This window comes from Synchiropus splendidus, chromosome 13 (genome assembly GCF_027744825.2).
Source record: "Synchiropus splendidus isolate RoL2022-P1 chromosome 13, RoL_Sspl_1.0, whole genome shotgun sequence".
NCBI lineage: Eukaryota > Metazoa > Chordata > Actinopteri > Syngnathiformes > Callionymidae > Synchiropus > Synchiropus splendidus.
The window spans coordinates 9,471,395-9,491,649 of NC_071346.1; the positions used below are offsets into that span (position 1 = coordinate 9,471,395).

The window sequence follows — 20,255 nt, forward strand, 5'->3', positions numbered from 1 at the left end:
TTTCCCTTCTGAGGATGACTGTGGTTAAGCAACGTCGGCGCCGTAATGGACAAAGTGCTTCTGAAGAATAGCCTGCTTTGTTAGCATTTTTAACCACAATACAGTTTTAATTCACCTGCTGCTTTTCAGACATGGACTCCAACAATCTGTCAGCAGAAACTTGCGGAACAAAACACTTTAAACAGTGTATTTAGGGGCTAAAATTCACTGCCAGGCTTTTAGCTAGAGGGGCACCAGGGGGCGGAAGGGACGCCCGAAAGTTCCCATCATGAGTGCCTGTTTAGTGCCACAATTGTATTGCCATCACACTGGTTTAAAACAGAAAGGTTTTCTCCCTGGAACTTTTGCTGAATCGCGGGCGCCATATTTGTTTCCACATCTCACAAGTCGCAACGCTTGAGTTTGATTGGTCGCCATGCCACGGAACTGAGTGCCGACAGACATTGGGACAGCCTGGCTAAATTTCCGGCTAAAAGCCTTTTCACCACAGATAACTGTCTGTGGTTGTTGAAGGTAGTTGGTCTGAGTCGTTGGAAGGGGCGGAGGGTGAATTTGGAAGGCGAAGAACAGGGTGCAGGGCGGGTGGACTGGGTGGCGGAGACAGAGAAGCAGCAGCAATAGGGAAGAGGAAGCATTACAGGGCAGCGGTGACAGCAGCCGTGGTGCATGGATTAAAAGACTTGGTCAAACTCAAGGTCTGTGGGCCAAATCCAGGCTGCCAAGTGCTTCAATAGTTGACACAAAATGTTAGTTTCAGATTTGGTTTATCTGAGCTGGAGTCTGTGGTGAGGAAGCATGTGAATTTTTGAAGTTACTGCTGGCCTGTTTAGACTTTCTAGTCAAGCTGTTCAAGTTAGACTCTTTGATAAATAGTTAGACTCTTTGATAAATACATTTTCTTGTTCAGTCAGTGTTTTAAAACAGGATCAAAACAAAGTATTTCAGAGCTTGTGTGGTAAAGTTTGGAGGCAAAGTTAGGGAGGTCAGGTAGCCCGTGCAGAGGAGACAGCGTGGGACCAAGTATGAAAAGAGGAGAAGAGGAAGACAACCAACCATTCTGATGGATGTAGTGAGGGTGGATTGATTTGCCCCTGATGGGAAATGCAGAAGGAATTTCATCCAAGCTGGAGATAATTCAAGAGATAAGTCAAAGAAATAGGCAGCATGGATCTGAAGTCAGTCGACTCAGTTGTACAGTGTAGTTTGATTCATGAAGTTTCATTCGTGGTGGTGAGTTGTGTTGACAACGTCAACAGTGTTCACTGTCAATAATCTAAGGCTTGTACAGAAGTCAGTTTAACACATGGTGATCTAAGAATGATTTGAAGTAGGGCTGCTGCAAGACCTGTGTCTCATGCCACAGCACAGGAGTCAGTACTGGTCAATAGCCCCCCACCCAACTACAACCCCTACCTCTCCTATAAAAAAAAAAAGAAAGAAAAATGAAAAAACAAAAGAGAAGGAACAAGAGAGGCAGCTGAGGAAAACCATCAAGCACGCACAGAATTTACATATATATAGAAACACGAGAGGAGTGAGGGTCGAGAGAGTTTACAGTGAGGACGCGAAGCAACCATCTGGCACCGCAGACTGGAACCAAGGTGTGGAAATCAGTGGCGTCTGTGAAGCTGGGGAGGAACAACGAAACGAAACAACACACGAAATAACAGATATATACTTTTACATTTGTTCACCATATATATATATATATATATATATATATATATATATATATATATATACCTTTTTTGGTACTTCAAATTCAACTCAGTGTCTCTCTAACTGGGGAATGAATTAAAGCTGAAAATAATAACATGAAAAGAATAATTTCCTTTGATATTAGTGTATACTTCAAATATAGTATTTATTAATAACTATACATTAAAATGCATTTTACTCTATGAAAGTAGGGAGAGCATGAAAGAATGCACTTGTATTCAAGTATGATTTGAATTCCCTGGGTGTCAGAATTTTTTTTTCATATCATGTTGATGAAAATTAAATATAATGTTGCGGGAGTTATTACAGCATCACAGTGAATCTAAAAGGAACATATGAATAGCAGTAAAATAATGAATGTGGTTGTAGTATAAATGTATTTTAGGGTTCATGACTACATAATGTGGCCCTAATGATGAAAGTGGAAAAAGAAAGATTTGGCCGGGGAAGAAAGGATTAGAGGTTTTTGAACTCTATTAACTCAGACAATACAGTTGAGGAATAATAGAGTCTCAGTATAAACCTCTCTGTGAAACACATTAATGAGTCTCATTAGCTCTGAAATAACCATCCAGACAGTGAGTCAGTGCTGGCGCAGGATTCCGCTGCGTTTTCATCACTGTCATGTGTTTCCTCGGGGCAGGACGGATGACCTTTTAAGACGATGGACACACAGAGCTGCCCACGTGTCGGCCGAGTCTTTAACCTTCCTTCAAATGCGGTTTGACACCGAAAGGGCAGAAATCTGAGAGAGACAAGCGGCGGGTGGAAGGACGGCGTTCAGAGGGCGGCGCTTACGTCGACAGCTGACATGCTGATGAGGCACCGGCTCTTTGTGCAAATGAGCCGCGGCGGTTTGGTATTTATTGGGGCTGATTTAATAAACGTCATTGTAGATGTCATGAAAATGAAATCAATTCTGACTTCATCTCAGGCAGGAGTGGAGGGAATCATATCACATTGCCACCTACTTATGAGAACTGAGGTCAGAGGGCAGCCGGAGACTTCCCTCTCCCCAGGGACCTTCTCCGGTCGCTCGGCGGGTTTCCAGGGCAACCAAGAGACGGAATCTCCCGCTGTTACAGGAGGCTTGACTGAGCAACCCTGACTCACCTCTGGAGCCACTCCTGGATGACTTAGATATTGGATACCCCAAAAACATTACGCAGCCATAACATTACAACCACCTTCTGAACTCCGCACTGTGTCTTTTGTGACCATGGTGTTGGGTAACAACAGCATCCATCTATCATCAAAAGACCTTATAACAGGGAGTTTTGGCTCAGTTTTGATCCTTTTATGTTGAAAAACAACCACTAGGGTGAGCACACTCCTGTTATTTCAGCTCGAGGTAGCAAGTCATCCCCCCTCCTGGGTGTCACTCGTGTCCAAACACTGCTGCTGGTTCACTGCATGACCAAGACTACGCACCGAAATACAATTTCTCAATATAATTGGAGGTTTTCTCTCACCGCTGTCAGCGAGGTGAGGTGGTAATGATCGCCCCTGACACCACGCTGAACTTTTCTTCATAGACTTTTTGCCACACATGAGCAGAGAAAACTAATAACTGACTGTAAACGGCCCCTCAAACAAGTTGGTCTGATGGGAATCAATAGGAGTGAGAGGGGAGGCGGTCGGTTACAGCTTGCAGATGTCAGTCGAGCAGTGATCACTGGGGGGAGCCAGCACACAGTTGAAGACTTGTCAACGTGCTTCAAGGTGTTTGTCTGCAGAAGAGAAAGTTTCCCGGTGCTTTCTTGTGACCAAGCTGAAGGGAGTCAGCACAAAGCTGCTAAAAAAACATGACTCCCAGAACAAGAAATGTGGAGCAATGAGATTCAAGGATGCCTCTTTGTTTCTCGAGAACAAGTTTGTTGACTTAAATCTTTAATTGTGGATCTGAACGGCTCATTAGTGAGAATAGCACTGTCGGCAGGTTGTGTGGATTAGAATAATAACCCCGTCTCTTCATGTGTTCAGATACTAACGAGCGCTTGGCGGAACTCGACACTCGACAGCAGAAATAACTGAGAAGGAGCTGTCCACAGCTCTGGTGCTGAAACTTGCTTAGGGCTTGTGCTTTGTCTGACGGAGTCAAAACATCACCTTCTGAAATAACAGCGAGTCGCTGAGGCGCCACAAATCTGGAAAGCTGCGCTGATCTGTCTCTGAATTCGTTCTGACAGCAACAAAAAGCTTCCAGATGTAAAACAATTTAGGCTGCTTGTAGCTGCCTGAGCTGGGGTGTCGCTGCTCTCTTGACTGTTCTGGTTGAGACGGGATGTTTGGAAGCTGCTTCAAGGACTGGATAGGCTGATGTTGAATGGACTTGTCTTCTGAGTTGCCATGAAATATATTAACACATACATTACATACAAACACTGCAGAGTTGACCTTGGATCATTGTTCCTTCTCCGTTGTTGTTGTCCACGTGCCTGCTCCTCTTCTGTGTTGTGCACACGTGAGAGCAGCAGCATATCAGTTTCGCCATGTGCAGCGCAGGTATACGACCCTGCATTCACTATAATATTAATAACGTCTGACGACGTAATGAAGAGCTTTTCATGTCGATTTCTTTTTAAGAAAGAATATGGAACTTACTTTGCAGTTGAACAGAGGAAGTGGCATCGATCTATTTTGCTATGTCGTCTCACACTTAACATTGAAACACGAGCTTCAATATCTCTTGTTTGAGAGGTGAGTCACGTTCTTGTCTAGGAATAAGACACAGAGGTGGGTTCAGCATGGAACCTCAGGAGTGGCAGAATTAGGAAGCAAAAGTGAGTGTAGAAATACTGAGGGAAATAAACCTTCTGTTTTTTATATCTTAATTTTATTGAATTATTTATTTTATTTATTTTTTAACTCAAATAGTTTTTCATGCTAACAGTGTGAGCAGCTACGAGGATGACTTTTGCTCTTGTGATTCAAACCAGCTTGAATGTAGTCCAATGTGTGGTGAAGTGACCATTGTATTTGGGGTCAAGATGGTGACCAGCTGCTGATAAAGAAAGAATCGCTGACTTTTATTGTCTATTTCCTTTGACCCCAAACTTGATGTGAGTCAAGCTTGATAGTTAAGTTTTTGGTTCAAGATCCTACTGACCAGAGCTACTGTATCTCAGTGGACTGCAAAGTCTCCAGAGACAAGTAGTTAGAACAAAAACATCTACTATCTAAGAACTAGAAAGCAAAAAGTTCACTTGCTCGATTGATATTTGTACGTCAAACACACTAACGTCTTTGAAGCAGAGCCGCTAATGATCGGGGAAGTTAGGAGACGACAGAGGAAATCCTCCCTTCTGGCTGATCCAAATTGATCCTCCTCCACCTCCCCACCTGTTCTTTCTATCTTCTGTGACACTGTTATTCTTCTCCTCCTCGCGGTTCAAAAGGCCAGGAGCTCTGCCTGACTTCTGAAGACACTTGGTGTGTGAATATATCCCACAGGGTGTGTGTTCAGCTCGAAAAGATAGACAATCTGCGCTAACAAGAATGTGGATTGTGACACAAAGTAAGCAAGATCGAGCACAAACAATGTTTTGTCAGGAGCCGGGGAACTATTTCTGCTCAGTGTGGGAGGACGGCAGCGCTGCCTCACCAGATCCAGGCCAGCAGCAACCTTTTGTCTTGTTGGCGCAGCAGCTCTGGCTCACCGCGGAGAGAGAAAATGATTTTAATGGTGCTCTAGTGATACTATGCAAATCTTTCCCCCCTGACTGACTGCGCTGCTGCGCTCAGGACTTTGTCAGTCACATTTAGAATTCAGACGGCCAAAACTGGATACAGGCTGAAAAGATCAGCACCGCCGCTACCTGGAAGTATTTTGTTCTCCTTGCATTGATTCCTGTTTCCATTTCCTGTGTAATGGACATGCCAGTAATGAGCGCCCGCCGTGAGCTGATCCGAGCTGACAGGTCTCCATATTAGAAGTTGCTGTGAGCGCAAAGCTGAACGGTGGGAAGTGGAGCTGGTGGAACTAAATATAGGTCCAGGTGGAAAGATGAAACCTCCAGCTCTTCTTTACTTTGTATCCAGGGAAACAAACAATCAAAGGACGAGAGAAGAATGGTTGTTTAAGAAGATGGAACGTTCCAGACCAGTGGTAGAGTAATATATGACCTGCCATCTCATAAGTAGATTTGTAAGGAAAACAAAAAAGATTTAATTCCTTAAACCGAATGTTTAAAACACCTTGCTGCTTGTTTGTCTCTGTGTGCCTTGTAGGCTTTCCAGGGTGTCCCTTACATCCTGTCAAACTTTAGTTCTCTTAAGATATCTGCCTCCACACATTCACTTTCACTGGCAGAGTAACAGACTGCACTTCATCAGACTAATGAAAAGATCCTCTGCTCCGGGAGTCATTTTTTTTCTGGACTAGTTAAATACCTGTGTTTTATTTAGTGCTACAGATGTGTATGAATCGTTCTGTTTAAAGAGCTTTACACCTCTGCTTGACACACAGCTGTGTAACATGATCAACAACTCCATTTACAAATGCAGGGTTCAAAATTTCAGTTGTAGCCCAAAGAAAAACATATGGCTAACACCTGTTCAACAGAAACAAAGGATTTATATTTAGTTTTTATGATTATTGTTATTATTATTTTTCATTTATTTGTTTCATAAAACTTTTTTGGTCAGCAACAGAAGATACAATATTATATTGATATAAAATATTTTTGGGTAGGATAATGACAGTTTTAGAGAACGTAAACTCAAATTTTAGTCTCAGCTTAAGTTTGACATGTTTTAGAATCTAAAAAGTCACTCCATTACCAGTTTTTTAAAATGTTTTCTATAAACAAAAACATCTTTAAAAAAAATTATCTTGTTTGTTATTGATGTTTTGCGCCACATTCAATTTCTGATTTAGAGCCTCTCCAGTTCAGACTAAGGTGTAGAGGCCAAATTCAAGGTGAAGATATTATGGAAAAACAGTTGCAAAACGTAGCTACACTTGCCCTTCCTTATGAAAATCACACTTCATTACATAGGCGTATAGACTCCATTTTCCTCAAAAATGCCAGTTTTACTAGCAACAGTCACAAAATAGTGAGATACGTAAGATTTATAAATACTAAACAGACAAAGTTTGAGTGGCTATCACTTTACAAGGAGCATAAGAGTTGTTTATATGATAATACAGTCAGCACATATTCAGTCCTTCCTGACTAGGGAAACAAAATTCATAAATATTTTCAGATAAAGAGGCAAAACAGACTGTTTGAGTCCTCGCACTAACCGCTGTCGAAGCAGCATCTGTGACTGAGAGGTAAAATAATCCTCCCACGTGTCAGCGGTCACGGCGAGCGCCGTCTGCACCCACGGTCCTCATTATTTTAGCAAATCGCTGGGGCTCCTTCGCCGCCTCCCTCTCCTCCTCACCCCTCCTCTGGCTCACTCGCCCTGCGCATCTCTCTCCTCTTCATTCTGCACCTGTCAGCAGCTCAGCGCTCTCGCCTTCCATTCACCCTCATGACTTCTGCGAAAGACCCAAACGGGCCTCTGAAACCGGCTCAGCAGCAGGATGAGGTAAGACTTCGGCTACCTTGCGGGCGAATGGACACGGCACTCTAACAAGTGCAACAGCATCGCTACAGCGTGGGCTGAGAACTTAAGTATCAGGATATGTTTTGCCGTCTGCTTCAGTCCTGTGGGCTCAAGGCACAACTTTAAACGTCACTTTAAATATTTTAGCAGCATGTTGTAACCCCAGCCAGCGGAGGAGCATCTATACTGTAGCAGTTGTGAGCAGCACTTGCTGATAAACTTTTAAATCTGGGACACATTTCTGTTCCGTAGATGAAAGTTTTGCTGCGTTGGAAAAAAGAACAGAGACGCCTGTGTGTGGGCGTTAATTCCCTGCCTTGTTCTGCCAGTCGAAATGGTGAAGTGTATGACACCGCTGGGATGTGATGTAATGACACACACGCACACAGGATCCACTTCTGGATTTATATAACTAAACGGTTGGAATACACTTGACTGCAAATTGTTGGAGGAACTTGTCAGACATGAGGGTTGTGTAACAGTCATTGACTTTCTTGAGCTCTTTTGGAGAGAGTTGAGGGCGTAAACAGGGGCAACACCACAGCGTTGGAGGTTAAAGTTGCCGCGCTCATTGAGCGATCCAGCGCTTCAGCCTTTTGGCACCAGATGTTTCGGAATTTCACTGGGTTAAGTTGAAAACCCGCTTCACAGATCACCAGGAAGATTCATGAGGGGATTTTTAATGTGAACTTAGGTCTGCTCTCTGGTTGGTTGGCGTAAGAAGATACAACGCATTAGATGTCAAAGCAACCGTTTCCTTCTCTCCATCACCATTTACTGCAGCACTGAAGCTCATTTTGCTGCTTCTTCATCGACTTTTTCTGCCCTAAACATCCAGCCTCCTTATCTTCTTCAATCATCTGAGGTCAGATCTTCATCTCTCACAATGACAACCTCTTCATTGATGACTCTTTTGACTCTCCTTCTTGTGGTGTGAGTCTCTAAACCATAAAGCTTGACTTTCTTTCTTCCTGACGCCACTCTTCTCAGTCGTCTCCACCCCGCCTGCACTCTCTTCTTCAACTCCCTCCCTCTCTGAATTACCCCTGCCACACTTTAACACATTTTGAATATTTGTGTTTGTCAGTTTGACACAACCCTGCTGAACAAATCCTCTTATTTAAGTGTCAGAAACTCATCAACAGGAGAGGCACATTTGAGGCACCAACTTCTGCAGAGACAAAGGCCTTTGCATGTGCTAATGTAGGAAAATAAAAGTGAAAACTGGAGCTGTATTATCCTCTGCTTCCAGCCGCCTGCTCAGAAACGCTCCCATTTTTGGCACATGTGAAGCTCAAAAGGCGTAGAGAAGCAATCACAACACAATCTTCCGCTGATCCTCCGTTCTGCTCCTGATGGTATCAAGTTTAGGAAACTTGAAAAAACAACTTTCCCCTGAAAGCCGTGTGAGAATACCCGAGACCCTGCACGCCATGACTTTGTTTAAAACTTAAATTGCTTTGTAATTCCGGGGACATATTGGGAGAGAATTCCCTTCAACTGTTGCAATCGTGCCGCGATTCCACTTCAATCACTGTTATCCTCGCCGTCTTCTGCAATTTCTTCAGATGCTAAGGAGCTCTTTTCAAGTGTTGTCAAAGGAAGGCCTTGAGTGATATTCCCAGAGAAAACACTTTTGTCCTCCGTCTTGGCCTCTCTCCTGCTGTTAGTATGCAGAGATGCTTTCACTTGGGCCCAATCATTGCACTCCAAGAGGAAGAAAAACACAAAGCCGTCTCTGCGTACTAGAGCTGCCAATAGTCAGCATCATCTCACTGAACAGCACAAGACCAAAACTATCACGATATAAAGCGGCATAAAGCAACGTTTCTACTCCATCAGTATATTGACACTTTAATGCAAACAGGCACAGAAGGTCTTGTCAGATAGGTTGGAGTGTTTTGCACTCTCAGGTTCAATAGTCATGCTTACAAACTGACGTCAGTTTAAGGGCCACAAAAGGCCCCCAGTCTACTCCAAACTTTCAACTCAAAATCAAAAAAAGTAGAAGCTAAGTCTTCAGCTGTACTGTAGTTGTGTGATCAATGTTTAAACTGCAGGTTCTTCAACATGAAACTAAAAATGTGTTTCAGTCCATATGCCCAATAAATCTTTCAGGGACACAAGCAGACAAAATACGTTTTCTCTCACAGGTGTTTGGACTCTCTCCGAATGATAGTAGGAGAAGGTAATTCATCTGGGAGAGACTCATTGGACAGAGCCAGCAGGAAAGCATGCTGTCTTCCTGGGAATCCACTGGCGGGGAATCTCTTACATTGAACAGGAAAGTCCTTCTCTGTCGTGTGAGGGCTCTGATGAAACATAACTGGCACCCAACGCGGGGCAGAGCCACAACACACTGATAAGACTGTGTTTGTTTTTGACCAAGGGATTATGCCTCAAGAAAAGGTTTCTACAGAGAAGGAAGTTAGCCTAGTTGGACTAGAAGGTTAGATCTGAGAACCTTGCTTGTGTAAACCTCCTTGAAACCTCCTCCTACTCGCATCGAACCCTCAAGGCTGAGACGGTGGCGCCATGCTTGGATAGAGAAATCTACATTTTGACTTTGACTCCAAACTTTAATATTCATTTCTATGAGTCATCTATTATTTACTTTTTGGGAGGCGCTAAAGGCTGCGAGTGAGGAGGTATGGACTGAGAGTTACAGGCTGAGAAACCTTCTGAAGTCGACAGATTCACTCATATCCTTGAAGGTAATCTACCAAACTAGACTGAAGTTGACTCACGGTACTGTGGAAAGCAAAATATACTTTAAAAATGAAAAAAAACTAAAGGCCGATTTATGCTCCCTTCATGTATGAAATGGTACCCGACGTTGTTACGTCACTGATCACATACTTCCATGTTCTTTGCTTTGAAATTGTTCACCAATATATCCACCAGGGGGAGCAGCCCGGACTCAAAAGTTTATGACAATGACAAACTCCAAAAAATTTGATAATATACCTATGGCTCAAAAGCGGAAACAGAGCAGTCGGTGCAGCCGTCACATACATCGCGACTGGAGGACGGAGAATTTTCGCCTTGTCTTCTTGTCTCATTAAAGCTACACACTGGGTATCCATATGTAACGCTGAGCATAAATGAGCCTTCAAGCTGACAGTCTGTCCAAGAAAAGAAAATACATTAAAGAAGGGGTCGAAAAAAACTGGTCTTTTCGATCCCTCTGATCAAGTTCAGATGAAAGAGAAGTTACTGTATGTTTGATGTGGGACTGGAATTAACTTCTACTACCATTACAGTGTGAGGAAGCGCCATAGTACCATTTGCCATATCCAGGTTTCCAACACTACCTGCATATTTTTTGCCAGCTCATCTTGTCGCGACTTAAAATAGATCTTGTGTTTCAAGATGAGGAGTCAGATCCTGCCAGCATTGCTCAGTCAGACAGAATCTCTGCATTGTTGGAGTCGTATAGAATAGTTTGACAGACCAGTTTCTTCATGTCTCATATCACGATTCAACATATTTAGTTAGAGCTTTGTTTATATTTTATTTAAACTCAGTTATTTTGCCAGTGTGCAAACGCAAGGCCCCGGGGGCCAAGTTTGACCCATCACGTTGTTTTATGTGGCCCACAATAATCCAGAATAGAACAATTGTGAGGTCTGAAATATCAGAAATATTTTCTGTGAAAGTAACCTGCAGGTGACTAAAATACTAAACACAGTGAATACTTTGAAACCCAACCCCCCGTGCTTTGGCTTCACCAAAACATTTAGAAATAAAAGTGCACCAGTTTCAGTCAACTCCAAACACGAAAACTGAGCTTTTTGCAATTTAAATCATGCCTTTTTTCCCTGGTTTATTCATCTGTGTTTGATGCTGTGAAAGTTTCCTCCGCGCCACTAATGCGCCTGCTGTGATGAGCTCTGCACTTATCCCGGGTTTAAACACGACACGCTGACAGACTGTAATTTAATTTAAGATTTCCCACACGCAGGATACTGGAGCCGACTGGTAGGATTTCAGCGTCGGAAGCTCGGCGCTGGATAAAAAACATCTGGCCAGATATTTAATAATCGGCGGTGAGCTGGGATGAAAGGCACTTTTTTTCATTGTTTAATGTAATTTCAGACGCCTACTTGACTTCCTCGCAGGTTTCGAGATGGATTTGTGAAGCTAAGTGACAGAAAACACTCTTGGCTTTATGAACAAAACCAAATGTTTTGAGTCACAAGTGTGTGGTGGAAAGACATTACAATCAAGGACTCAAACATGGGCAGAGCCATCGTAAACACTGTGGTCTTAGTGGGTCAGACTATTGCCATTCAATATCAGCTATATAACTTTAAATAAGAATTAGTTTGATCCAACAATACGCATTGAGAGGTCGGGCGGACCTTGTGAAATTGACAGGCAGCCCAGATTTGGCCCTCAGGCCCAGAGTTTGATACCAGCTTCACTAAAAACGTGAGGAGTTTCACACAAAAAGATTCAGGAGTTGCCAGGTGCTTTTGTAGGGAAACAGAAGGAAAAAATCATTTATGGATATATTAATAATAACACACAATTAAAATGGAAGTAAAATTCAGTGTCAGCTGAATTTATTAACACAAAAGCTAAAACTATATAATTAAATAGTACTTAAAATTGTGCCAAATTGGGAGAGATCTTAGAATATTGCAAAATAAAAAAAAAAAATATTTGGGAGGAAAATATTCATCAAAAAGTAAACATTGTGAGGAGGAAATAGATTTTAAGTAAATATCAGCGGCTGAATATGCACCACAACTGTGAACTCTATGGAAGTAAGAGGTTTTAAATCTTTTCTTCAGGTCTATTATTTTCTGTTTCTCACCATACCACATGATCATTTTCAGTGCAGAGCTTTTATTCAAGCTTTTGTGCTTTAATTTTGATTCATTATTTACAGAACAAAATGATTTTTTGTTGCAGATGAATCGCGCATAAAATTTCTTTCTCATGGAGCATTTTTCATTCCACCAAATCCTGGCGCATCACATTCTACGATGGGATGTCGTCACCGAAACATCCATGATGCATAGAAAATTGTAGTTTAAAAAACTTGTTCATTCCTACTCAACTTAAATTGTATCATTCTGGTGTCGATATCAAATGGAATTATTTAATCATAGAACTGTTTTTTATCGAGTACCATTCATTTTTTTAAATCTTTTTTTAATCCTCATGTTAGTAAGAGGTTTCCAAAACACTCAAATGAACTAGTAAACAGAATTATAGTGTGAGAGTCACTGACTGACAGCTCAGAACACCTTTGTCACATCACTACTTTGTGAGAGTAAACTTCAGAACTGGCAGCGCAGTGGTTAAACTCTTCCCTGTTTAAATGCCAGATGTGGACAAAGACAGATGGACGATGGACCCAAACTGATGCTGGACCGTACGAGAACCGAAAGCCAGCTGGCATGAATTCTTAATCCAGCTCATGAATTTCCATGATTTATTGATGCAGTTCCAGAGGAGAAGTTTACCCCCAAGTCTCCGACTGCGCTTACAGTACGGTCCAATATCGAGTGTCAAGTGTCCGGTGTCTTTAGGTTCTGCCTTGGTCTCATGTCGCCGCGGGCCGAGTGTCTTGTTTCTGATTCAGTTTTAATTCTCCAACGTGGCTCACAGCAGTAAGATTTTTTTTTTTTTTTTTGTCAGCGAACGCTCAGCATCTCGCCTGCAAATCGGACCGCCGGTTCCCTTGGAAACCAGGTGCACAGAGATCACCTAAGATCCATTTCACACTTCAGCAGAGAGACAGAGACGGTTAGACAAAGGGAAAGTGGGAGGGAGAGGAGATTAGAGAGACAGGAAGAGTCTTGCATCACACTTGCCGGGAGAGATGTCCTTCCCTCAGGAGAGTGGTCAAACAGAACATCTGACAGGAGAGGAGCCATACGCTGCTGCAGTCGCTTCCTGATGCAGCTGAAAACAGCAAAAGTGCTGCTACACTTTAAGATGCCTGCAGATCTATTTATCGTACTTAAATGTGCAAATACAAATACACATTTACTTTTGCTGTAGCAAGCAATACTTATATTGGATTAAATTCTCATGTCACCCATTATTTACTGTATTTATTCTTCTTTATGTATAATCTTTTTTCAACTTTTTTTTTTTTTTTAATTTATTTTTTAACTTCTATTTTCCCTTAATGGATGCAAATATCTTCTCAAAATAATGCATCTGCATATGTTCTTTGAATCACTCTTAATAAGCAAGTGGTTTACATTGTCATTAGATTAATACATGACATTTTATCAGAAGAAGCCTCGATATAAACTCCAGTTACTCTCACACGATCAGCAGGTGGAAGCTGGAATCGAACTAGCAACCTTGCCATCTGCCATTTCATTTGAACTTAATTTAAAAGACGACGCAATGACAGCTTCCATAACGCCATATAGCGCTAGAAGGGCAACGCATTGTTCGGTGAAGTCCGAGAGTAAACAGCTGTGTATTAACACATCTCTTCAGCTGCTGAGAACTGAAGCCCAGCAGACGGTTCAAGGTGAAGACTTCAGCCTCTTTTAGCCTCGAGTGGTGCATTTGCGTCCAAGCGGAGGCGCAAACATGCACCAAGGTCCTTTCAGTACGCAAGATTGGTGAAGGGAGAGAGAGAGATTATTTTGGTCTGAAGCACATTTTTTGGATGAGTTGCAATGACTGAAAAGCAGGAAGGAATGTCATGCCTTTGCTTGGCCATGGCTTGGAGGAGACAGAAGTGAAACAACTTTCACTGTTAAAACAAAGTCACCAGAGCACAACGTATTGATGGTGGGACACACACAGATCAAATATGGAGTTTAGTCTTCCTATGGGTTTTTTCCATAGATTTTTTTTCTGAAAACCCACATGATTTCACAAAATATTACATCATATATATATATATATATATATATACCCCTTATTAATGTATTTTCAGTTTTCTTTTTTCTCGATTGTTCCTCGATTGTTTTGACATACAAACCCTGTATTTTCACTTAGTTTGAAGCTCTCTGAGAGCATATAAGGGTTTTTTTAAATACAATTATTCTGTATATATATATATATATATATATATATATATATTTACTTGAAGTACATAATTGGAGGACAAAGTAATTGGGAAAAAAACATTTAAACTGTTAAAATTCTGCTTTTATAGTCTGATTTTTTTTCAACCAAAGGTGGAAATATCTTCACTTAATTTTTGGTGTTTATATTTCATTGACATATTCTGTACCTATTACCATTTTTCCCGTGATTCTAACTTTTTAAATATTCTCTCATAGTGCAATATTTTTTTAATGTATTTTTTTGTAAATAACTACATTTTGGGTTGTTTATCTTATCAGCTGTTGCTCACCCACAAGACTCTTCACGTGTACAATATAAAACCACTCCTCATTGATCGGTAGATTTACAGTCATCCTCCGATTCCAGACTCACGGGGTGAAAGGTGACTCGAACTGGACTCACAGTGGGACTTTGAGTGACAGGAGAAAGGCAAACAGAGAGGAATGGTGTATATGTATATGACAGCAGTTGAAAGGTTGGTCGATGTCCATGATGAGCTGATAATGAACACGTTGCTGCTGCTATTTTCTTCCAAATCAATCGGGTGGGTGCAGCGACCCCTTGTTATTGACAGGGAGGGTTAAGGGTCGAGTCACGGTGCTGTAGTGTCCAGAATATTGGGTGAGAAGAAGAGCTTTCCACAGCAAGCCATTGATCTGAGGTGAGACAAAGCAGTCCGACCTCTGACCGATCAATCGCAGCGGTCAGTGAAGGCATCGCCAAAACCGCTCACTGTCTACTGACGTGCCCTCCAGCCAGGCACTAGTCTGTCTGGAGGGAGAGTTGGGCCCCGCTCCAGCTGTCACGTTCAGAGTCCCAGTTCTCCGTCATCTCTGAAATCATGTCACTCAGAAGGGTTCTTCAGAAGCAACAAGAGCTTTTATCTGGACGCCTGTCAGCATGCGCTTGTTTTATTCCGGGCGCTGGTTGACATGAACAGCATCTTCAGCATCCTATTAGAGCACGAGGAAGATGAGTATCTCATGAATCCAGAACAGAAATCCATACGGCCTTTCTCCCGAATCTTTACCTCTGCAGTTATACATCAGTTTATCGACGCGCCTGCTGTTTTTCTCTGTGTAATCACTGCTTTCTTTATTGATCTGCCTCTGGAGCCGACACCAGACACACACACACGCGTTTGTCTTCCTATCTTAGTGAGGACCGTCATTGAAATACATTGACATAATGCTTTCCCCAGCTTCTCCCCCTAAACCTTCTAAAACAAATGGCTGAACTTAACCTTTACTCTTAACCAAACTAAATAATAACCAAGGTATTTTGTAGTTTCAGCCCTCAGAATGAGGCGTGACAAAGTGAGGACTGTCATTGAAATACATTGACATAATGCTTTCCCCAGCTTCTCCCCCGAAACCTTCTAAAACAAGTGGCTGAACTTCACCTTTACTCTTAACCAAACTAAATAATAACCAAGGTATTTTGTAGTTTCAGCCCTCAGAATGAGACGTGACAAAGTGAGAAGCGGCCAAAGAGCAAAGATAGAAGTGCAAGAACACACCCGCCGACACACAGGGTTGGGTTCCGACGTGTTGAAGAGTGAAAGGTCTATTTGTGGAGTATGAAAGTGAGAGAATGAGCGGAGGCTCTGGACTGGACTCTGGACTCAAACGGCTCATTAACCATTGGACGCTGGACAGACAGAGCGGCTCTAATTAGTTACAACCGTTTCAGCAGCTGCTGCGATGACGGAGGCTGCTGCGGATTACAGCCCTCACTGACTCCCACCTCTGAATTCATGATCTGTGTGTGAGTGTGAGTGTGTGTGAGTGGGCGCATGGAGTCACACCTTTTTTTGTTGGGTTTCCGTGTGAAATATTGCTCTGAACTAGACTGTATAGAAAAGCCTTCCTGGCAGCTCAAGCAGCTCTTGTTCTGGAGATGAACTCTGACTCAGTAAGCCTGCGCCTCTGCAGCTAGCGTGCTGCCCCCACGACCTGCCCTGAGACTCGCAAATCCCGATGCAACCCGCTGGTTCCTCCATTTATTTGCCAGGTTTTTACTGAAGTGAAAATGCCCGCTCTTCTGAGTGGAGTGGAAGTCTAAATTTATTAAAAATGTTCTTTCATCTGCCACCCAAAAAACAGAAATATATTTAAAATGTGAAAAACAACAATCAATACATTTTTTAAATGACATAATGGGGTTAAAAGATGAAGTGCATCATAAATATAAGTGGAAAAAGATGACATTGTAAGTTAAATAAATATATGTATGTATATATTATAAACATAAGTGGAAATAAATAAAATATAAAAATAGATTTATGTTATATTTGTATATATATTATTTTTTTATATATAAATTTTCTTTTTTTTCACACAAAGCTATTTTTCATGACTGAATTAGTAGGAAAGCAGCTCCATTATGCAAAAATATAGCATCAAAAATGTAAAAAGACTGAAATAAACAGTCAGGTGGATGTGAATGTAAAATGCATAGTAAAAATCCAGGTTTAAAAAAAATTCAAATAGATATATTTGATAGATATATAAACTTGATTAATCATTTGATACATTTGAGTGACAAAAAATAAAAGTCAATTTATCAAAATAAAGGTAAAAAATATTTTTTTTTTTAAAAAGGAAAAAATGTCATGATGAATGGAAATAGATAAATAAATTCAATGAGATGTGTTCACAGTTCACTCACCACCAAGCAAAGCTCACAGGTGGCTCCCGAGCCGCACGTTGCTCACATCTCATGAAAGGTTTCAGTTTCCTAACACCATGTAGCTGGCAGGAGACCTGACGGTGTGGAGGTGAGTCTCGCCTGCTCCCTCTCTCAAACTATTTTTGCTTGGATTTGTGCTGTGTGTGTTTGGAGTATTGCTGATTAGTCCTCCACCATCTGCTGCGCGGTGTCAGGAGAGCAGCTCATTACTCCGACTCTGGTGTCGCTGGGAGCCAGCTATCAGGCGGAGCTGCAGGGTCTCCTCGCATGCGAGCAGCGGGGGCGAGGCTGAACCTGCGCATCGCTCACTCCTGTCGGACTTGTTGGAGAAACTTCTGCTGGACCTCCAGCGGAGCAGAGCAAAACACCTGCCGCTACTGTAGCTTTGCTCTTCAAATCACCCTGCTCTGTTGCTGCCAATAAAAAGTGATGGGTGTGATGTTGTGTTCCAGGACCTGGTGGGCAGCGCGCCGCCGCAGAGGAACTGGAAGGGGATCGCCATCGCTCTGCTGGTCATCATCATCATCTGCTCCCTCATTGTCACCTCAGTGATCCTGCTCACCCCTCGTACGTACACACACACGGCTATCACTGGGAGGCCACTGAGCTTTCCTCCGTCTCACCCTAGGTAGCTGGGATACGCTCCAGTTATGATTCTACACTTCAAGGTTACTGTCAAAACTCCAGTTTAAGAAGATAGAGTGGTGGCTTTATTGTCATTTTGGCTCCATTTTCTATGAAAAGAACCAAGGTGAAGAGGTCAGACGTGAAGTGAAACCAGACATTTTAAGGCTGGAATGTTCACGGATGAGACTTTTCCCGCATCGTTTTTAATCCGTCGGCACTCATTCTGCTCTCCTGCTGCAGATCACTCTAAGATCTTAGAAAGAGGCGAGGTCATCCTCTCAGCAGGTAATGGGCTTTTTAATGTGTAACGTAGCCGGCGCCTGTTTAATGGAGATGATTACCGAGTAATAGCTGCAGCCATTTGTCAGACTGGCACCGTGTCACAGCCGGCACTTACACCGACGCTTTTACTCTGAATTCTCAAGTCAAATAAACACTTGACAATGTGTGACAGCCTATTTAGACGAACCCAGCTCTCTCCTCCCTCTGTGTCTGACAAAGGAGCAGCAGCAGAGTGATTCCTGCAGTTGTCAGCCACGTCTACCAAATAAGCGTTTCTGAGAGCGGCAGCTGCACGAGACGCTGGCTGTGCGTCGCTCAGAACTAACTCATCTGTGTTCTCCGGTCCACCAGCAGATCAGCTGTCAGCGTCACTTTTGGTTTTCAGTTCGGAGGAGGTGTCGCACCGCTGAGCTGAGCGTCTGCACCTGGATCAATAGAGCTTCGCCTGAACCGTATTTCTGGCTCTAAATTGCTCCGGCGATGGCAACGCTGTTGTATTGAGATCCCCCGAGACACGGGGGCTTATTATTGTAGCGCTCTAGTCTGTGGGTGAGACCCTCAGGCAACATTCTTAGACAAGAACACTGAAAGTTTTCTGTGGATTTGTACAACCCAGCATTTTTCTAAGAGGCCTTTGTAGGAGCAAGAAAGTTGTGCGAGAATGAAAGCTCAGGAAACCATGTAGAAAACACCCGTTAAAATGGACTTGACATGTGAAGCGATCCCAACTTTTAGTGTGATGAGTATTTTTCTCTCCTCGGCAGGTGAGGACGACAGCCTGGCCCTGAAGAAGAAGGTGACAGTAGAAGATGTTTACAGCCCAGACCTCCGCATCCACGACCCCGAGGCTCGGTGGCTCAGCGGTGAGTCAACCTCCTGCTTCGCTCTTCGACATTTGTGCGCGTCAAACCACAAATCCAGACGAAACATGACGACCATCGTCGCTTCTCCAGAATCAGAATGTCAGAGCGGCTCTGTTTCCAGCCCTAAAACCATCGCGCAGCTTTCACGGAGGTGATATTTTGGAGGCGCGGTGGTATTTATCGGCAGCGGCAGGGAAACATGGATATGCAGATGAAGAGGTGGATATGTATTTAAAGCTTTCCAAAGGTTTTATTTCTGCCAGCATGTGAGTCTCTCAGTCTAAAGGAGAGGCGCGTCTATAAAAATAATTTGTGAATTTGGGATCCTGACATTTGAAAACAAACATCTGCCCTCGCAGTTATAAAGACAGAGTCGACCTCCTGCCGATTTTTGGAGCAAATTTCCTGTCTTATGAATTCAGATCAACTGACTGCTATTACTCAAGTTAGGTCAGTACAAATGTGGTGTCCTCATCTTCAACTCCACAACTGGTGACACCGTTTTCCCTCCTAAAGATGGACCATCGAGGATGTAGGCCAGAACCAAGGTGACATGAATGGGATAGTGTTTTTTAAACCCTTCATTTTAGTGGTTAGAATCTGTCAAAGGAGCACCACATTTAGTCAAGATTCTGAAGAGATGCTTATCTCTTATAAAACTGGCTTGGAAAGTATCTACTAATATCAATATTGTGAGATTCTTGACTCAAAATAAATTTAAAGAGGCAATAATCCACCAAAGTTTGTCAGATTTTCTCCTTACAAGAACAACTGGTTGGGTTACGGGTGAGCAGCGCACTGGTCTCTCCGCAATTCACTGTGCTTAGCTTAGCAAGCACAGAGAATTGCTAAATTTATGTTTATCAAAATGGCATTTTAGTATTTGTAAATATTCCTATTGAAATTCTCAGGATATGAAAGAACTTTTTTTAATGGTATTTCAAAAAAAACCTGCTGTCCTTGTGTAAATCATTAGCATAGTTAGCTAATTCGCCGTGTCAATCGTCCACCCCCGTGACAAAGGCGTCCTCCTGGAGAAACCTGTCAATCACTCCTGCGACATTGCTACCTGTCGGAGAAGTGAATGCAACCAGATCCCGTTCAGTGCCAGCGACCATCTGACGGCGAGCACACCTCAGTAGTCCTCATCAATATTTCGTGGGCTTCATTCTCAGCCGAACGCAACTGATCCCGCCTGCTCTTTGATCACCGTTCGGCTCGCTAGTCTTTGGACTCGGTTTCTCTCTCGGATACACAAAACGTCGGTGACATCTGTGGCTGATTTCGCTTCACAAATGTGACTTTGGAGGAAATTAAAACGGCTACTTTGGCAACCGCAGCGGCGTAATTCCTCTCAGTGAGGTCCAACTCAGATCTTCTCACAGCGACTTCATTACGACCAGCGCTTGATCTGCGTCCGAGTGGAGCCTCGTCCTAAAGCATTTTGGGTCGGAAATAAAAGCG

The 20,255-nt window shown here is 42.8% G+C and overlaps 1 protein-coding gene across 6 annotated transcripts in view; it reads left to right on the forward strand.

Moving 5' to 3' along the window:
• Positions 1-20,255, forward strand: part of LOC128769584 (dipeptidyl aminopeptidase-like protein 6) — a 65,641-nt gene that overhangs the window by 31,997 nt on the left and 13,389 nt on the right. For 5 of the 6 annotated variants that reach the window (XM_053883417.1, XM_053883412.1, XM_053883413.1 and 2 more), the window contains exons 2-3: positions 17,472-17,586; positions 18,693-18,791. In XM_053883417.1, coding sequence (XP_053739392.1) covers positions 17,472-17,586; positions 18,693-18,791 — 214 coding nt within the window. Of the gene's footprint in view, positions 1-7,094; positions 7,258-17,471; positions 17,587-18,692; positions 18,792-20,255 lie in introns of those variants that run through there. The other variant, XM_053883416.1, reaches the window with a different exon arrangement.